The sequence below is a fragment of the Haliaeetus leucocephalus genome, unplaced genomic scaffold (genome assembly GCF_000737465.1).
Source record: "Haliaeetus leucocephalus isolate CR32 unplaced genomic scaffold, Haliaeetus_leucocephalus-4.0 Scaffold517, whole genome shotgun sequence".
Lineage (NCBI taxonomy): Eukaryota > Metazoa > Chordata > Aves > Accipitriformes > Accipitridae > Haliaeetus > Haliaeetus leucocephalus.
In genome coordinates, this window is record NW_010972953.1 from 2,309,903 (window position 1) to 2,328,536 (window position 18,634).

At 45.8% G+C, this 18,634-nt stretch overlaps 1 protein-coding gene across 1 annotated transcript in view; it reads left to right on the plus strand.

Annotated features, from left to right (window-relative positions):
* Window positions 1–18,634, plus strand: part of CSMD2 (CUB and Sushi multiple domains 2) — a 307,074-nt gene that overhangs the window by 229,253 nt on the left and 59,187 nt on the right. Inside the window, exons 30-37 of the mRNA XM_010576319.1 lie at window positions 3,003–3,197; window positions 4,178–4,294; window positions 6,451–6,564; window positions 6,708–6,803; window positions 8,893–9,096; window positions 9,631–9,755; window positions 14,044–14,140; window positions 15,146–15,250. Coding sequence (XP_010574621.1) covers window positions 3,003–3,197; window positions 4,178–4,294; window positions 6,451–6,564; window positions 6,708–6,803; window positions 8,893–9,096; window positions 9,631–9,755; window positions 14,044–14,140; window positions 15,146–15,250 — 1,053 coding nt within the window. The remainder of the gene's footprint in view (window positions 1–3,002; window positions 3,198–4,177; window positions 4,295–6,450; window positions 6,565–6,707; window positions 6,804–8,892; window positions 9,097–9,630; window positions 9,756–14,043; window positions 14,141–15,145; window positions 15,251–18,634) is intronic.

The following is an 18,634-nucleotide window of genomic DNA, read 5'->3' on the forward strand; positions in this document are numbered from 1 at the left end:
CGTTCTGGGCTCCTGGCGAGCTGCTGTGGCAGCAGCCAAGCTGCTCGGGATGCCAAGGCTACACCTGGGCTTTAAGATCCTAATGTAATTTGTCCTGTCTTCAGGATATGATGGCTGGTGTGGAAAACTCTTCTAGACAGTTTCTCTTGGGGTTGTTTTAAGGCTTAGCTCTTACTAAAGGCTTGCACGTGTTCACAGCTATGGAGTTGATGATGCACTTTGTGGACAACTCTCCAGCGAAGCTGTTCTCGAACATGCGGATGAAAGCCTGACCTCCTGGTCTAGGAGCTCATGCAGGCTTTGAGCTTTCCTTGGGAAAGGAGAGGGGAAGCACAGAAAATTCTGCTTTCTGTGGACTAATGAGCCAGTTCTCATGGCATTTTTGTCTTGACTCTTTTCTAAACATTTGGCAGCCTGAATCCATGTTAATTGGGACATCAGGGTGAAGCCCTCGATTTCTGAAGTGGCTGAGTGAAAATAAAATGTTAATTCTAAATGGACAAGCCATGCTGTACTCAATTCATAAGCCTAATAAATGAAAGGCTGGGGAAGCTGTGGCTTTCCCACATCCCTCTGCGAGTCTTTTGCAGTCACCATGCAACCAAATACTTCCTTAAAGGTGAGCTCCTGCCTCCCTTTGTAGCCTAATGCAGAGGATCATTGGGGCAGGTCACTGCAGAGGAGTGTTCAGCTGGAGTTATGCATAGGACTAGTGCGTCAGGATGCGTCGTCCTCGAAGACGAGTGCCGTCCCTGAAGGCGCAGACCCTCAAGGGAACAGAAACAGTCAAGAATGAGGAAAACACAACAAAAGTAGCGGGGCTGTTGCTCAGCAATCAGCCACCACCCTTTTTTCAGCAGTCAACAGAGTGACTTGAGCACCGAATGTCACGATTTTTCAAAGCGGGAGCAGAGGCTGAGATCAAGCACATGGCAAAGGCATCTGACAGCCGGGTGGGAGGCTGAGTGACAGGTTGAAGCCACATCGACTTGCTAGATGAAAGGCAGCGAGACTCTTGAAAATAACGAGAGGCAGAAAGTGGTCAGAAGGAAGGCGTTGGGTGCAGCTTTAGTAGGGAAGGGTCTAAAAGCGAGTATTAGCAGTTCAGAGAAATAAAGGGTTGCGGAGTGAAAAAAGAATTTGGAAAAGTAGACGAAGCATTTACACTTGCAAATGGCTTGTGTGCTACAGCGGACTGGGCCATGCAACTGCACTGCTCATCTTTAGTGCTCCGGCTGACTGATGCCCAGAAGCAATTCTTCACCTCTGTGGGCTGTGACGACCAGTCTGTACGAGAATGTTCCGTTGACTCGCAGTAATGATAAAGGCTCACTTCTCCAGCTACGGCTGATGTCTCACAAGCATAAGGATAAATGAGGAGGGAATGTGTTCATCTGAGCTGACCAGAGCGCCAAGGACTTTGCTTTCCCGTGCTGTGACTGAAACAAGCTTTTCGGTCCTGCTATCTCGCTCATCAGAATCAAGATTTCTCCTTTGTGTCTAGCTGGTGGCTCAGCAGGAGCTACCGTCAGATCACACGCAGGAAATACTGGAGTAAAAATACTTATTGAATTCCTTTGTCTTAGAACCCGAATTTTCTCCATCATGTTCTGAGTATCTGAGCTCTCTTCTGAATGCTGCAATAATTATGCCTCTAGGCACATGTGTGTGTCTTCCCAGGATCAGATAAATTGGAACATCTTGTTATTTGGTTGGGGAACAGGGTTGCTCAAAGGAAAAGTGGCTTGTCCAAAGTTCGTGGAGCAAGACACCACTAACACAGAGGAGAACCCATGATTTAAAGTTTGATGGTACAAGTGTGTGATGGTCTGTGAGGAGCATTGAGGGTTGACCAGTCTGTGGCTCTCAAAATAGGGAGCGGGTGTTTCAGGAAAAACCAGCGGCCTCACTTCTGTGGTTCAGGGCAGCTGTTCCTGGCGGAAATATTTTGCGTCCTTTTGTGCCCCGTTTACCTGGATTGCTAGCTAGTGGTACTGCTCTTGTGTAAAAGAAACCATAGAGCTAATCCTATTTTTCATTGCAAACAAAGAAACAAAAGCAAGATCTAGGGGCTTTACTGTTTTCTGTTTCTCCCTCCACCCCTTCCCCAAATACTAAAAGCCCATGATTTAATGCTTAAACACATTATAATTGTTCACAGACCCACTGCTCTCAGAAAAGCCCTCATCTTTAATGAGCAATTTCCAAATGACAAAAGAGCAGGATTAATCAAAGCCTCTAATTATATTTCATGCAGGAAAAAAAAAAAGAAGAAAAAAAAGAAAAAAGCCCTCAGAAGAAGATGGAAAGCAATACCCAAGTCCTGACAGCTCTGTAGTCTTTACTGGAATTTTCATATGTAAATGGGGTTTTTAACTCTGCAGGGCATAGTGAACAGAGAGAAAAATGTCTTCATTTTGTCTAACTGCTTGTAATCATTTTGCCATAATTGCAGCCATGCTGCACATCTGGAGAGTCTACCAGCTAGCACATGGCACTACGTATTTCCATGGTGAGAGCAGACAGCTCTTAGATACAGGAATGATAGGTGCCAAAGAGATAATGCGAACAGATGTAGCACATCTGAAATATGTTGCATGTTCAATCTGTGTTTATGTGCCCCGGTTTGCAAAGTTTCTCACAGCCTGTCCCCTGTGCAAGAAAGGAGAGCGAACGTAGATAGTTAAATCAAAGCTTTGCCTCGTTGATGGGATTTTGGGTACCAGTAAATACGCGTGTGAACTGAAGCCTTCCTTCTTCCAGTATACTTGTGCTGGAGCTGAGCATCAGAGAAAGGTCTGGACCAGAATCTGACCCATACGATTCCCCAGATTCAGCAGCATGAGAGAATGCTTGAAATCGAAACTCTGCAAATGGTACTAGTCTTTATGATATGCTTAAGTGAGATTCCCAGATGAGACAAGCCAAAAAACGTGCTATTGACCAAAATTTTAGAGTAGCCGTATCAGACCAGTAAAGATCTTGGCAATTCTCTCTTGCAGAAAATCCCCGGGAGTCATGCTTTGACCCTGGATCAATTAAGAATGGCACACGAGTGGGTACGGATCTGAAGCTGGGATCTACAATTACCTACTACTGTGACGGAGGGTATGACATTGAGGGGGTCTCCACACTGACGTGCATAATGGGAGGGGATGGAAAACCTGCCTGGAACAAACCTCGACCTACCTGTACAGGTAAGGCCCAAGAGGAAAAGGTGAGTAGAGAAGGATCTGCCTATTGCCAAATACATCAACAGTTTATCCTAATGAAAAGCTTGACATTACTTTTGCGTAGAGCTGCTTGTAAGGGGACAGATGGTTTTCCTTGGTGTTTCATAATTTTTCAATTTTTTTAACACCCAGAGGTCAGGAAGTGCTGACTTACGTGAGGTTTCTTGAACCTTCTTTTGAGAGAGAAAACTGGACACAACAGATTATCTGCATGACAAATCCTGTGTCCCTAGTGCAGGGCAGCTCTCAGCAAGCCACTTAACCATTTGCTTAACCTGATCCCAGCTAATCAAAGCCTTTAAGCATGTGCTTTCCTGAGCGGGGCTGGAGTTTATTGAGAAAACAGAAGGTATTCTTAGGGGTTCTGTGGTTTGGTTTGGTTTGTTTTGTTTTCTGGCTTAATGAGAAAATGGTTTAAATGATGGGTTTGCAGTCAGACCTTCTTAATCTGAGAAATGAGTCAAGAGATAGCTGTCAGTGTGTGGTGACTGGAAGAATGAAATTTCTGACTTGGAAAGGCACTGGCGGAGAGGACGCTGTTCCCGCTGGGGCCAGGCTCCTGCCACTGAGAAAAGGGCGAAAAGAGTAGGAGTTCGTTGTGACAGGTCCTCAGCTTTAAGGTCAGGTGCAGAGCAGTGCAAATCACGCATTAGTCTACACCACCATACACGGCATCCCTTAGCCTTGGCATGGTCTTGATAATTAAATGTGAAGCAGGCATGAACTCGGGTTAGGATAAGCCTGATTTTTCTTAATAAGAGCTTGCAGCGAGAGCTGCATTGCCTGAAGCGTAGAATTGATCATGGCTGAGGGCAGCTGACGTTGCACGGCATTACAGCGTAGAGGCAGGGGTGGATCTCGAAGCGGCAAGAAAAAGGTTGGTGTTTCAAGGCAGGCTTTGGTAAGGGTACACTCAGCGATCTCCTCTTGGCTTTCTCTTACAGCACCCTGTGGTGGTCAGTACACAGGCTCGGACGGTGTCGTCCTTTCTCCAAATTATCCCCAGAACTACACCAGTGGACAAGTCTGCTTGTACTTCATCGTTGTGCCGAAGGACTATGGTATCAGTTTTGGATGTTTTTTGAAAATCTGTCCTACTGTCTGTGCAACTGTCTTGTTTGGGGTTTTTTTGTTTGAACAAAGCAGTTGAATAAGTGCATATATTAGCGGAGATAAGGGAGACTGGAAAATAATAAGTGCCACTGTTGGATGCTATTTGTACTTTGTTGTAGTCAGTAAGGATGATGGGAATTTTCTGAATTTCAAAATCTATCAAAAACAAGGGGACAAAACCCACCATCTTGTCATTCCCCTTCCAGTTTCTGCACTATATCCAGTCATGCAGGGTTGAAAAATCAGCAAAAAATAATTCATGGTGATTAATGCTAGCAGCAGACTCGGAGGACCTCTGAGAGTACAAAATGTATTTACTATAAACACATGCTAACTGTGGTGCTAAATACTCTGTCTGCGCAAAGAAGCGCATAAATGTATGGTTTTGTGGATGTGCAGCTATGGTACCTGTGACTAATTTTTATTTTTAAATAACATGTAAATTAAATTTTAAAACTAGATCCGAACAAAAGCCAGATCCATTTAAATGGACCATCATTCTTTTTATAGACTCCAGTGTTGCTTAATTTTGGTCAGAGCTTGAATACAAGCATGATCAACATTCTAGAAACCTTTGAGGCAGCTAGCTGGATATTAGTATTGGTTAACATATTTTCTTGTTTGAAGGGAATTTAAAGTTCTTAGAGTACTTGCACTGACAGCTCTGGCAGGTGAAGGTCTCTAAATTCTGTTATTTGATACTGCTTCTCAGTGCATTGTATTGATCTAGTCAGTCCCTATGGTCTTTTCAGTTGTTTGTGATTTTCTTTGCTAAGATAGCAAGGTGTGAAATAAGGATACCGTGTTCAGACATCGGTTATAAGCTCCTTTCACTCAAATTGCCCTTCTGCCTGTGTGCATCTAGGTTCCATCTGAGTTCCTGGATCTATCTGATGAAATACTGCAGTGCTCTCTTACACCTCTTAACCTGTTTTGCTATAGTAAAACTGATCTTGATATTGTCTTAGGAAACACCATAACTAGAGGGCTAGACAGTCTTGATCTGCAAGTCTGACTTTTGCCTACCATAGGATGACAGCTAAATTAGTTTCTCTTCTCCACCTGCTACCTTTCAATAGCTTCATTAAAAACAAGCAGGAAAACCATTAGTGGTGAATGTGACACACTTCCCATCTCCTTCACTTCTCGCATTCTGCGTACAGCAGGCATCAGGGTGTGCTATTGTCACTTTTTCAGCGTTCCCACCATCAAAGCTGTGCTGTAAACCCAAATGTGCAGGAAACAAATGTCGTAGCTTGGTTCATGATGAATTTCACAGAAAGAGACCTCTCAGCTTGTGAAACTGCAACTGGGCACTTACAACTTGAAAATGCAAAGCTAGGAGAGGAGACAAAGGGGAGGGAAAAAAAAAAAAAATCTAAGTGGAGTCTTAGTCTTTGATCTAAATCAAAGTGCAGATTTGGGAGCAAAAAACCTGTTGTTATATTCTGAAAAATAAAGATAAATAACTGAAGTGTCTTTGCTTTAGCTAAAAAAAATGGTCTGACCCTCTCATTATTATTTTCTCCCATTTACAAGCTCTGCCTGTTCCTAGGTGCATTTGCAGTGTGTGCAGTAAAACCCAGAGCACTGCACGGCTCCCTCGTTAGCAGTCTCTGTAGACGGGCTTAGGACTGACTGTTAATAAAACGATGCGTGTCCTCTCTCCCTAGCAGTCATCCTCCCTGACCAGAGAGGTTCAATCTAGAAATTAAGTTCTTCGGGACAGGGATTGTTATTTTGTTCAGGTTTTGTACAATGCCTAACCCAATGGGAGCCTGCTTCATGACAGTGGTTCAATACAACCAATAAATAATAATTATCAGTTGGTGAAATTATATACCTTGTGTTATGTAGGCAGGCAAATGGGATGATTCATAGAAGAATCCCTTTTGGCCTATGAATCAGTGTTAAAGCGTACTGGCAAGTGAACACGGGGGAGGCTGGTTGCTGCTTCTGTTATGCCTACTTTGTGGATAAATAAAGGGCTCCCATCTTCCAGGGCTGTCAGTCAGGCCCGTTTTATCTTTGGCAAGCTCCTGAAATAAAAGCAGCTGAAAAGCCTCAGCTTGCCTGCCCCGACTGGTTCTCTCTCTCTTCGCAGTGGTCTTTGGGCAGTTCGCCTTCTTCCAGACCGCGCTCAACGACATCATCGAAGTCCACGATGGCCCCAACCAGCACTCCCGGCTCCTCAGCTCCCTCTCGGGCTCTCATACAGGTGGGGAACGTCTCCCTGTTGCTGCTGGGAGAAGCAAGCGACAAATACAGCCTGCCATTTAACACCTTGCTGTGTGCAACCCATTTGTGTAGCTAATGCTGTAATCTCCGTCTCTCCTGGTTTTTCTCTTTCTCTTCATCTAGGTGAATCATTACCGTTAGCTACCACCAACCAGATTCTCATCAAATTTAGTTCCAAGGGTCAATCTACAGCCAAAGGTTTTCATTTTGTCTACCAAGGTGAGTACAGTTGTGTTCTGGAGATGTCCTCAGGTTGATCCCAAGATAATAGTCAAAAATACAGTCGTCGTCTTGAAGTGTCCTGAACTGCTTTTGGCGTCTGTGGGGCCTTGCACGCTTTCTGTCTGAACAGAAAATATCACAGGAGGTTAAGATTATTTTGGTAGCACTGAACTTGCAAGGCTGTCTGGCTTCTGTAGGTACTCCGTATTCAGACCTTCCATTTTCACTCAGCCTCAACCCTCGCACGTCCCAGGATTAGTATCAGAAGTATCTCATTGAATCATGCCCTGACTACACAGTGAGTTCTTGAGATATATACCCAAGCAATTTTTTCCCACTGGCGTTTTAGCACATTTCTCAGTGTAAGCAGCTGAACGCTTGTCTAGCAGCTCTGTAAAATCCTTCCTCTCTGCGTGTCATAGGCTTAGGTCTCTTGCTGTCAAACTTTTGCCCCTTGATCCTTTCAGTAACAGCTTGCATTGCATTGGGTGAGTCCCACTTAGAGATTTTGAAGTAGTAAATAGAAAGTGATGTACAGAATAGTGGGAAAACAGAAGGGCTTTCTCACCCACATGCTTTGTATAGTTATCTGCGGTTCAGCCAAGCTTTTACATGCACATTACTGTAAAGCAGGGACAGACAGCAGGGGCAACCTGTGCCTTCTCTGGGGACGAAGGGAAGCACGGTTTGGATTTTATAGTATCCAGAGATCCGTTCTCTTGAATTTCTGCCTAATTATTGTAAACCAACTGTAGTTCTGATAGTAATCTTTAGACATTTCAGCAAAGCAAAGGTTTTGATGAAATCAGTAAAGATTACCTCCTCCCTCCTGCATGCTAATTATGGGCTGCACACTCTTCAGTGATTACTGCATGGAAAGCAAGAGTAAAAGGAGGAGCCAGCCCTGGCTTTGCAGGTCTGCCTGGCCAGGCTCGAATGGCGTTTACTCTCATTTTTACATAAACGGGAGTTCTCTCTCCCAAAGCCTCCCCTATCCAGTGATGCACGTGCATGGCAAGTTCCCCTGCGGTGAAGGGGTTGGGAGCCTGAAGCAGCGTGTTGAAAGCAGCCTGAACTGGAGAGCAGAGCTGCAGGGGCGAGCACACAGGCTGAGCTGGGGATATCTGAGCAGGGGTACAGGTCCATGAGTATTTTGGCTATCTTGGATTTGCCCAAAACAGTGCCTGATCATAAGTAGCTCCTTTCTGCCTCTCTATTCCCCTCCCCAGACCACCGACACACTTCAGCTTCTTACTGATCATCTTGCATGATGCCTTTGGCAGTAGGTTTGACATTCATCGCTCTGAATCAAATTAAAATCAAACAATATAGCTAATGTGCTCATCATCTCAACATTTTTCTTCCCCTCCCAGCAACTTGGGCATTAAACACTAATAAATTGTAAAGTAACTCAGAGAAAAATATTAATTGATTTCTTCCTCAGCAATAGCCATTTCTTTGACTCGTTTTTTCCCCTCACTTATCTGTCAGACTCTCTTTGACTCGTTTCCAGCATTGAACAGGAATGCAGGCAATTTCAGCAGTTGGGGCTATGCAGCATCACAACTTAAATTCCCCTTTTCTTTCTTTTACCTTTCTCACCGTGAAGAAGATTGTTTGAAATTGCTGTCCTTTATAGTAATGAGGCCAAGTGAGCTGAGAAACCTAAAAGGTTTTCTGCTGAGGCTCTAGCATTATATGGCGAACCAACTTTTTGGAAAGTCATTGCTGAATGCCTTGGTTTTCCTATTTAGAAATGACTTTTCTGATGCGGTGGTAAATTTTCTGAAGGCAAACAGTCTCATCTTAGAAAGCATGCATGGTTCTGTAATGTCCTCACTGCTTTTATTCCAAGTGTCACTTGAATTGACAGAAGTTTGAGTGAAATGTTTTTTCTTTTTCTTCTCAGTGGGTTCGGCCTCTCTTTGGGGTTTAGGTATAATCAGATTCCTGCGTTGGTTTTAGCGGCTCTTTAATTTGGCACTTAATATTTCCAAAACGTTTGCTCTAATAATTTTTCGGTTTGTTTTCTTTTTGCTTTGCAATTGCGCGCTCTCCCGCTGGTTTCTCCTGTCTGCGATGCAAGCGGTTCCTCGAACCAGTGCCACCCAGTGCAGCTCGGTCCCGGAGCCTCGCTACGGCCGGCGGCTGGGCAGCGATTTTGCGGTTGGGGCGGTGGTGCGGTTCGAGTGCAGCGCTGGATACGTGCTCCAGGGCTCCCGGAGCATCGAGTGCCTGACCATGCCTGGGGCACTGGCTCAGTGGAACATTTCGGTACCCACCTGTGTGGGTAGGTATCTTTGGGCTTGGGGGAAGAAAAGACAAAACAGTTCAAAAGTTTGTGCTAGAAGAATAAATTACATCCTTTGGGATGGTTTAAAACAAACAAAAAAAACCCCAAACCAGACAAATAAAAAAAAAATAATTTTTTTTCATACCTCTTAGATACAAAAGCCAGAGCTGCCTATGAGCAAAGGCGGTTCACCCCAAATGTCCAGGAAGGGACCTTTTGGATTCAATACTCGTGAGATCTGGGACAGCACCTACAATAAATTAGATCTGAAAGCTGCTTTCACCTTCTTTGGAGGAGAGCAGTTCCTAAAGAACCAGTCTCGTGGGCTGATATACCCAGTGTTCCCCACACCTAAGGTCCGTGCGCTGCTTGTATTAGAGGTTATAGGAGAGAGTTCCTGAAAAAAGGATTATTAATACAAATCTTATTCTTAAATCGTGAGCCAATTCTGCTTGCTTTTTTGTTTAAAGAGAATGTTTTTAGTATAAAGCCAAGTCCTTCCACTTTCAAACAGTACTTTGCTTATTTCAGTGCCATGTGGTGGAAATTTGACTGAACGCAAAGGAACCATCCTGTCCCCTGGCTTCCCTGAGCCGTACCTGAATAGCCTCAACTGCGTGTGGAAGATAACAGTCCCTGAAGGAGCGGGGATACAGGTACAGTGTTAGCAGCCGTTGCTGCAGCACGGTCTGGAGAGGAGAACGCACGGTATCTGGTGCGCTTACAGAGCCCACGTGTTAGGAAGTTGCTGCTCCTCACAGGAAAGAGATCGGTTGAATGTAATTCTCTGGAATCAGACATTTATTTACGCTGTGACTATCAGAAGCGGGTAGTGTTTCAATGGTTTTTTGCCTCTTGGAGGCGCGCTCTGTGGGAAATCCACTGGAGCCGTGTGGCTGTTCTGGTGTAACAAAATAATAGTGGTACTTTGGGCGTATATCTTTATACTGCTTAATTATGCAATGTTGAAAGCAACGTAAGCTACACCAAGGAAGAGTTGCTTGCTCGGAGTGCCTGCGTGGATTTGTTATGCCAGCAGAGTTGTAGCACTATGATTATACAATTACAGCTTTGCTGTTCATTGTCTCCAGGTAAATGAGCTCTCTCTTCAGGTCTTTTTGTGGTCCTTATCATTCCTCTGCAGAAATAGTCCTGCAAGCTAGAGGATATTGTGAATTAAGCCCAGTATCGGAGACCAAGCCTTAGATAAAGTTCCCATTCAGCGCATACATGCCTCGTCCTCACAGAAGGAATCTCACCGTGTGTTACGCTGACGTCACTTGATGCACAGGAGATGGATTCTTTAACAGGTTCATTCATTCCACAGGCCTCATTATCAGAGGGTTTCTTTCTTCTTCTTTACAGCACTCTGTCTGTGAGGGTTTTGCTCATTAAGTGCTTTTATTCCTCTATCGTGTATTTGGCTAATAGGCTTGTAGGTGGGTTCCTCCCTCTCTGCAGCACTCGCAGGTGTTGGCGCACAGCAGTTGTGTTTCTCTCAACAGTTTTATTGAAACGCCAGCTTTGCTTTGCTGGATTACAGTTGTTCTCTCCCAGCGGGGGATTCTTACCTTGTGCCACCATCGTAACTCAAACAGAAACCTCGAACCTGGGTCTGGGATGGACAGAGCTGGTGGGAGCAGAACCAGGGGCATCACAGTGAAAACAGCACAACCATGGAGTAAAATTTTGTGCCCTCTGCCAGGCTTGTGCTGCATCCAGTCCAGCAAATTCCGCTCTCCTCTTTGTTTTTGAAGCCATTTAAAATAGTGTTTTCAAAAGCTTCAGAGCTCACCGTTGTTTCCTTCCCATTCATCTGGAATTTTAGCTGTGCTCAAAACCCCCAAATGGCAGGAGGATCCATTTAGCTCAGCCAAACGTCTGAACAGTTGAGGCAGCTTGCAAGTTGCTTGGGACTCCTGGGATCAGGAGGTGATAATTCACTTAATTTTTAAAGCGATGTAAATAGATGTCTGTATTCTGCACTGCTGTGTTCTGAATGCAAACCTTCGCTGCCACTTCTCAGCCCGCGGAGCTGTTTTTGCACGTCTGCTAAGCTTAGAGGAAAGCGAGTATTACAGCGAGCTGTTAAAAGAATGTCTTTATTCATAAGTACTTGTTTCTCACCTCTTTGGTTGTGCAAAGTCAGCTCTCACGTAAAACTGGAAAACGTAATGGCAAAGTGTTTTAAAGGTTTGTGGTTTTTTGTTTACCCCTTTCCTGCTGGATGTGACTTCTTGCAAGGGAAATAGGTATCTAAGGGTCTAACACAGAACGCAAGCAAACGAAAAAGTGTGTCCTGTGGCTGAGCTCTAACGCCGCCAAGCCCGAAGTTCAGTTTCTAGGTCTAGAAGTTTTTGGTGAAGGGCAGGACCGTGGTGCTTTCTCTGGTGCTCGGCGAGAGTCCCTGCGGACCCCCACCCGTGTTGGGGTCCCCGCTTCCAGCTGGGCTGTGCTGTGCGGAGGACACCGCGCCGTCGGTGTGCCGAAACACCCGCCGTCCCTCGGCTCTGCCCTTGGGCGCCGGCCAGTCGCGGGATGCCATCATCCTTTGACGTCAAACCAGATGACATCGGCGTGTGACGCCGAGACTTCCGCTGGAAGTCTCCGGTGGGGGGAAAAGGCATGGCGAAAGGTATCGGCCCCCAGGAAGGAGAACGGCCGCAGGGAAGCCCTGTGCAGGAGCTGGCGGTTGGGGACAGCCCAGAGGCGGGGTGATGGCCACGCGGCTGGAGCCGCCGGGCTCCCGCGCAGCAGCTCTGGAACCTGCCCCGCTCGCATCGGCTCCGCTTCCCCCGTCACCCCCTCTTGTGCGCGAGATGTTCTCAGTTATTAGATACTAATTTAAGCGTCGGTTTACCCTCATTTTGTACAACAATTAAAGGTTAAACAACTGTAAATCAGAGGAGGAGGTGAAATTAAAGCTTTCTTGGTAGTGGCGAGTCACTAGCAGGATTTTTATGTAATCAGTGTACGAGCTAGCACTTCTGCTATGAATTATTCATTCCTGTAGCAAACCTTCCTGAGTGAATTAATTTATATACATGGCAGTAAATAGATGCAGATCCCTTGTGAATCCACATGTCAGACTAGAATTAGGACCTTAAAAATGTTTATTCCGTTAAGTTGGGGGGGAGGAGAATAAATAATTTAGAAAATATAAGAGCAAACAAAATGCACATTCTCAATCCACGTTCTCTTTCAATAATGTAAATCACAATAGGGGTGTAATTATGCAGGCTGAAAGGTATTGACTTGGTCAGTGTGATCAGTAATGGCTCTGCAGGGGTCACTGCAATTTCTGCTAAATGAACTCCACTTATTTTTTGGGAAAAAAAAAAAACCCCACAACTTTGCAGGAACTTTATAGCCTGCTTTATTATTCAGAATAAATCAAGGAGGAAAAAGGTTAAAATGGCAGAAATAATGAGGTTTGATTTTTTTTTTTCCCCTCCCCCTAATGTGTATGTTTTATTTGTGTTTAGCAGGGCAAAGGCAAGCGAGATATTTGGAGTGGATGAGTAAATACAGAAGAACACTGCAGGAAAAAGGGAGGGGGTTTCACAGAATTACTAGAGGGAAGAGTGAGCGAGTGTGTGTGCATGTGTGTGCGTGCGCGTGTGCGTGCAGTGAAGATTTGCAGGGCATTGAAATCTCTTCACAGTGTTCAGTCCAGTGAACGTGTCCTGCTGAGCTCTGCGCTTAAGGGAGTAATTCTATTGAATTCAACAGGCCGACTGCAGATCAGAAGCATTAGGCTTGGTAGGAAATCTTCGTCCAAAGAGACCTCAAAGAATTGAGGCTCTGCAGTAAGCAGATGTCTGAAGGCTGGAAGTAAAGGGAAATCTACCTGCCCGAATTACCAAAGTTCCAGCATTCTCCCCAAACCCACGGGCAGCGGCGCTGAACAACTGCGGCTTCTGCCGCACGCCAAGAAATGAAGCCTTTTGTTTGGTGCCAAGTTGTACGAGCCATTTATGTTCCTGATTTGTCTTTAAGGATCCTTTTTTAGGTTGTTGGCCTAGAAGTTTAATTTGAGGTACCGCGTGTTTGAAAATTTCATCTAGAGCTTAGAAATTGAAGTTGGTTTTCTCCAAATAGTGCTGGCTTTCTCCCAGGTTTGCTGTCTCAGGCTGTTCACCAAACTTAACCTACAGCACGGCTTATTTTTCTGAATGGGACACTGAATACTTTAAACGCCCAAGATTTAGGAATAAAGGCAGAATCAATTGTAATGGTAATCAAGGAAAACAAATCTGTGCAATTACCTGTAGATATTTGCTCAAGTATAAGAGCTGCTTTTCAGTGTAAATGCAGATTTATCAGATCGCATGATGTTACTCGTTTGAGGACTGCATTGATGTTCTAACTCATGGAGTCAAGTGACTTCCTTAAGCCTTCAAACCTTATGGGGCATGGCAGAGAAAGGTGGGAAATTCGAAAATGCAACTTGAGTGATTTGACTAAAAGCTGAGAAACAAGGCAGTTGCAGAAACTTCATTGGATTAAAAAGACCTTGTGGTTTAATGTGGGTTTCTTTGTTTTCATTTCAGCTCTTGGGTTACTAGTGGTTGCTTTCATTTGAAAGGGTTGCAGAAGTCTTCAGGGATTTCTCAAGACAGGAAAAAAAGGCTCAGATTCTCAGCTGCTGCAAATTAGCTGTGAAATTACAGGAGCTCTCCCTTTGTAGCAGTGGAAGACAGCACCCCTGATACGGAAATTTGGTGTGGAGTTTGTTGGAAAATAGCTGTATAACCCAAACGGTCGTAGTCAAAGCAATAGGTTTCCAAGTTTTGCCAGTGTATTAGCACAGATAAATAGCAGTGCTGACTTAAAGCCCCAGAGTGTGTTGCTAACTTTATTAGCGTCCCTTTTATTGATACTATTTTGGTTTATTAGCATGATTGCAGGAGTTGTACTGTTACTTTTTTCTTTTTTCTTCAGATCCAGGTGATCAGTTTTGTTACTGAGCAGAACTGGGATTCCCTGGAAGTGTTTGATGGAGGAGATAACACAGCCACCATGCTGGGAAGTTTCTCTGGTACGTGTTCAGCATCACGTTCAGTGAAGCCCGTCGGTGCATGCTTAATTCCTATTCACATCAGCTGGACTTCAGCACGTACATAAAATTAAGCATATGCTTAAGTGCTTCAAAAACTGAGAATAGATTTAAGCATGTGCTTAATGGAAATCATATGCTTTGTTGAATTGGGAATTTGATTACCGTCTTCCTGCAGAAATGTGGATAGAGAGCCTTAAACACAAAACCAGGGGGTTAGGTTTGGGGTTTTTCTGCAAAAACCCATGAGCACTTCCACAGCCTGGAAGCGAGGGTTCCCGCAGCGCTGCTGGGTTGTGTGGGGTTAGCTCAGGCCGCTGTACTTGGCGAGTTAACCCAGCCTGGCCGATTTGCACCAAACTGGATGAAGGGCTGCAAAACAACCTTTCTTTTGCTCAGCAGTGGGGACCGTGGGTTTTAGCAGAGCAGGGAGTAGCAAGCAGCCCAAGACCATTGTAAAGCTTTCAAATAGCAGAGCCACTTGCAAACCAGTGGCACCGATTCTTGCTTATTTAATGAACAAATGTGCTCAAAGTGCTCTGAGGTTGGTAAGGAGAAGGGTCATGCATAAAGCCCAGCAGACTCTGCTCCCAGTGCTGCATTTGGGATAGAACCGCCTTGACCTGGTGCTGCAACAGCTTCTAGGGAATGAGGCAGGAGAAGGAATCCGGACCTTGCAGGGGACCCGCGCTCCACCCACGCTGTTTCTCATCACCAGTTCCCTTTTCAATACTGCTAGTCTGTCTGGTCTGTAAGTGGTAAAACTTCACATGATAAAATTCACCAGTAGACTTTGAAAAGGCCATTGCCGAGAAGCCTTGGGTATTTCTCAGTTGGCCTCATTAGAACCTGATCAAAACCAAGAGAGCTTGTTAAGTTAAAGGACTTTCTGTTCTCAGCCTCTCCTGCAGCTAGTCTCTGAGGACATGGAGGAGGAAAAAAGAATCCTTCCTCTTCAGTATCTTTGTGCATCTCTTGTTTTCCTAGGAACTACAGTGCCTGCGCTGCTGAACAGCACTTCAAACCAGCTCTATCTGCATTTCTATTCGGATATCAGCGTCTCTGCTGCCGGCTTTCACCTGGAATACAAAAGTAAGAGCAATTCAGCCTTGATCTCGCAGTTCCTCTGAGCGATGGGGAAATGGTTACGGAGCCGTTGCCTTGTAGAAGTAGAAGCTGCTTAGTGGAGAAGGGCTGGGCTTTAAGGCCTATGCTTATGTGGTTCCTTGCTTTCAAGCTGCAGAGAGGGATTGAACATTAAATGGAGAACAGATGCAGCAGAGGAGATGCAGGGTCATGGCATGCCCCTCGTTTTGCTGCTGATGCACTTTGTAGCACCTGTTTGGTTTCTGTGTTGTAGCGCAGGAGGAGTTGTGGAGGCCAGAGTATTAAAAATTCATGGAGAGTTGGCCTGTTCCACACAGTGCTGTAATCTTTGCTGGGGAAGTGCCTAAAATGATGCTTGTCAGAGGTTGCCTGCTCTTTGCATTCAGTATTGGTCATTGCTGGAAACAGCATGCAGGGCTAGAGAGATCTTCATACGATAATTCTGGTTGGAAGGGACCTCGGAGGTCATCTCATCGAACCTCCTGCCGAAAGCAGGGTCGGATGTGAGATAAAACTAGATTACTCACTTTACACGTCTTCATGCAGTCTGTGCTTGGAAAAACTCTGGACAGCCCCTCGTCACAGGATGAGTGCTGCAGCCCCCGGCTGTCCTGGTGCTCCGCTGCTGAACTCGGCGGTCCACTTTATCGATGTTTTCCTTATGCTGTGGGGCACAAAACTGGGCACAACAGGTTAGGTGCTGTCTAATGGGTGTTGAGTAGGGGGGAGGTAATCGCCTCCCTCCGTCTGCTGACTGTCCTCCTGTCCGTACAGCCCAGGACACCATCAGCTGCCTTTGCTGCCAGGGCACGCAGCTAGATCCTGCTCAGCTTATCTGCTGAAACGGTATCTCTCTCTCTCTGCTTTGTGTTTAGAGGTGCAGTGTCCAGACGCTGGACAGCATCGCTTCCCTCGTGATCGATGCAAATGCACGGCCACCCTCCTCCTGCAGTCTCCAACTCGGGCAGGCACGCTGGCCTCAGCTAAACGGGAAGTTTTGCGATCACGTTCCAAAGGAGACACTGCCCAGAGCGTGGGCACCCGCTCCTTTCTCCCTCTCCCAGAACTGTTGGACAGTTTAGTGGGTTTGTCTGTTATGGATTGTGCCGACACCCTAGCAGAATGGCAGCACTTTGCTTCCAGCAGGTCTCATGCAAGGTTGCGTTCGGTTCTTGGGTATGCAGACCTGGGAACATCATCATATGTGATCATACGCAGAGACTATATTTAAAAAAAACAAACCTCAGTGGTAAGAGAACAAACCTGACTAAAACTGGAAGACGTGGAAGGGAAGAGAGTCTCTCGGGAAAGAGCTGTCGGGTTTGGATAATGATGCCAAAAATTCAGTCTCCCCCGTGTCTGTGTTTTGATTCCTGCTGTTGGAGCAGATGTCCGTTCAGGAAGGGTGTGCTACAGCCGAGCTGCGGTGGGTCACGGTGACGGTGGCTGTTCCCTCGCCGATGGTACCGTACTGAGGGCTTGAATTATTCACATCTAGTCCGGCAGCAGCACAGGCAGCATACGAGCAAGCAGGTGCAGAATGGCAGCTCTCGGCTCTATTCAGCACATCTAAATTGAACGTTCAGCTAGCAGTCAGGAAAGCAAGCAGGCTTGTGCATTTGCAGTGTGCTAAAGATACGGGTGCGACGGGGCCGGGAGCCAGTCTGGTTTTTGCGCAGCTCTCGGGACTGGTTAATGTGCGGTGACGGGCTGCCTCTGTTCCTGCGTTGGTAGCAGCGATGGTGAGCTGATGAGAGATGTGCTGGGACTGCTGTCTGTGTTCACGCAACCTTCCTTGGGGCGATGCAGACATAATTATTTCTTGCTGGACACTGTGTCTGATAATTGGTTCTGATCACAAATCTTGTGTTTGTCTCTGAAGCCAACCAATGTTCTGTTTATTTTTTCCAAAGCAGCAGGTAGATTTGAAAGCGCATTTCATTTTGTAAAATGTCCACAGAAATGGCATAGCTGTTTGCAGAGACTGTGTGTGTGTTTTTAGAAGGCCAACTAGTACTAAGCTTTCCAGGTTTTACTGGGTTTGCAGATTGAAACCTTGCATATTAACGGATCCAGCCAAGATTATGGCAACCAGCAAGACTGGGGAGAGAAATCGTGTCCCAGATTGCTCTCTGGGAGCTGGAGAAATGGATGTTGTTTCAGAAATTCTCTTGCTGCGACTCTGTTTCTTCTCCATTTGTTTCAATGAATAAGCTCTTTGAGGATCCTGTTACCCCGTTGCAACAATCATGTTCAGGTTTTTCATGAGGCTTGGGATTATCAGGCTTGTTTGGTTTCTTTGCTGAGAAAATGAATAGGTGTTGATTTTCAGGGCAGCTGCAAATAATGTATTTTTTGCTTTGCTTGTACAATTGGAATTTCACAGCTCTGAGCCCCAGGTTTTGTCTTTGTTCAGTTAGAGGTGCTGCAAGGAAGTTTCGAGAGATGAGCTAAAACACCAGTTTGTTTCCTCCCCTTCTTTCACCCTCGCTGGATTCCTCAAGCAAAGCTCGTATCTCTACATGCTCGAAAGCCAAAGCAGAGCAAGAAGAATTTAGGACTGAGTGAAACTCAGTGCCCACTGATGTGAATGGGAGGTTATTTAAAGCTATTTTCTCTCTTGGCTCTCTGAAGGTCAAGCGATACAGCCGTGTGTGGGGAGGGACTACATGTTTTCTTGCCGGGAAGCGTGACTCGGGTTTCAGGAGGAGAGTCAGCATCTCCTCTCTCGTTTCTTTTTTTTTTTCATCTGTTTTCGGCTCAGCCTGCAGACCGTGGAGTTTAAGCAGAGCATTAGCCTTTGCAGCGATGCAGAAGGTTATCTTTTAGTGGCAGCTGCCAGCACTGAGAGCGAGGGAGGTGCTGGCAGGCAGCTGAGCGAGCCGCGGTGGGTGCGAGGTGACTGCAGACGCTGGTCTTCGTTTTATCTCCGTTTGGTATTGCAGAAGGCAGAGAGGGTGGCATTTGTGTAAAGGAGAGCACATCACCTGACACGCGACTTCGGGGATCATTAATTGGGTTTGCAGCAGGATATTCCCAGTTGCAAATGTAGCTTAGATGGAAATGGGATTGAATGAATTTTTTGTAGGCTGTTGTGCAGGCACCATCAAGGACCGGCTGTGCTTACTGCTGCTTATATCTCATGGTAAATTCAATCTGTGATTGAAAACAGGAAGAGTAGGGTCGGAGAATGAAACCATGCTGCTTCTGTCCAGAAAGGGACAAACTGCACACAACACATACTGCATGCCCTTGATATTGCCGGTGAGGGACAGCAGATGGTTCTCTCTTGCATCCTCTCTGATCTTCTGTCAGATGCTGCCTGGTTGGTAAAGGCACGTACGGCGTACCACGAACGCAGACCTCGGA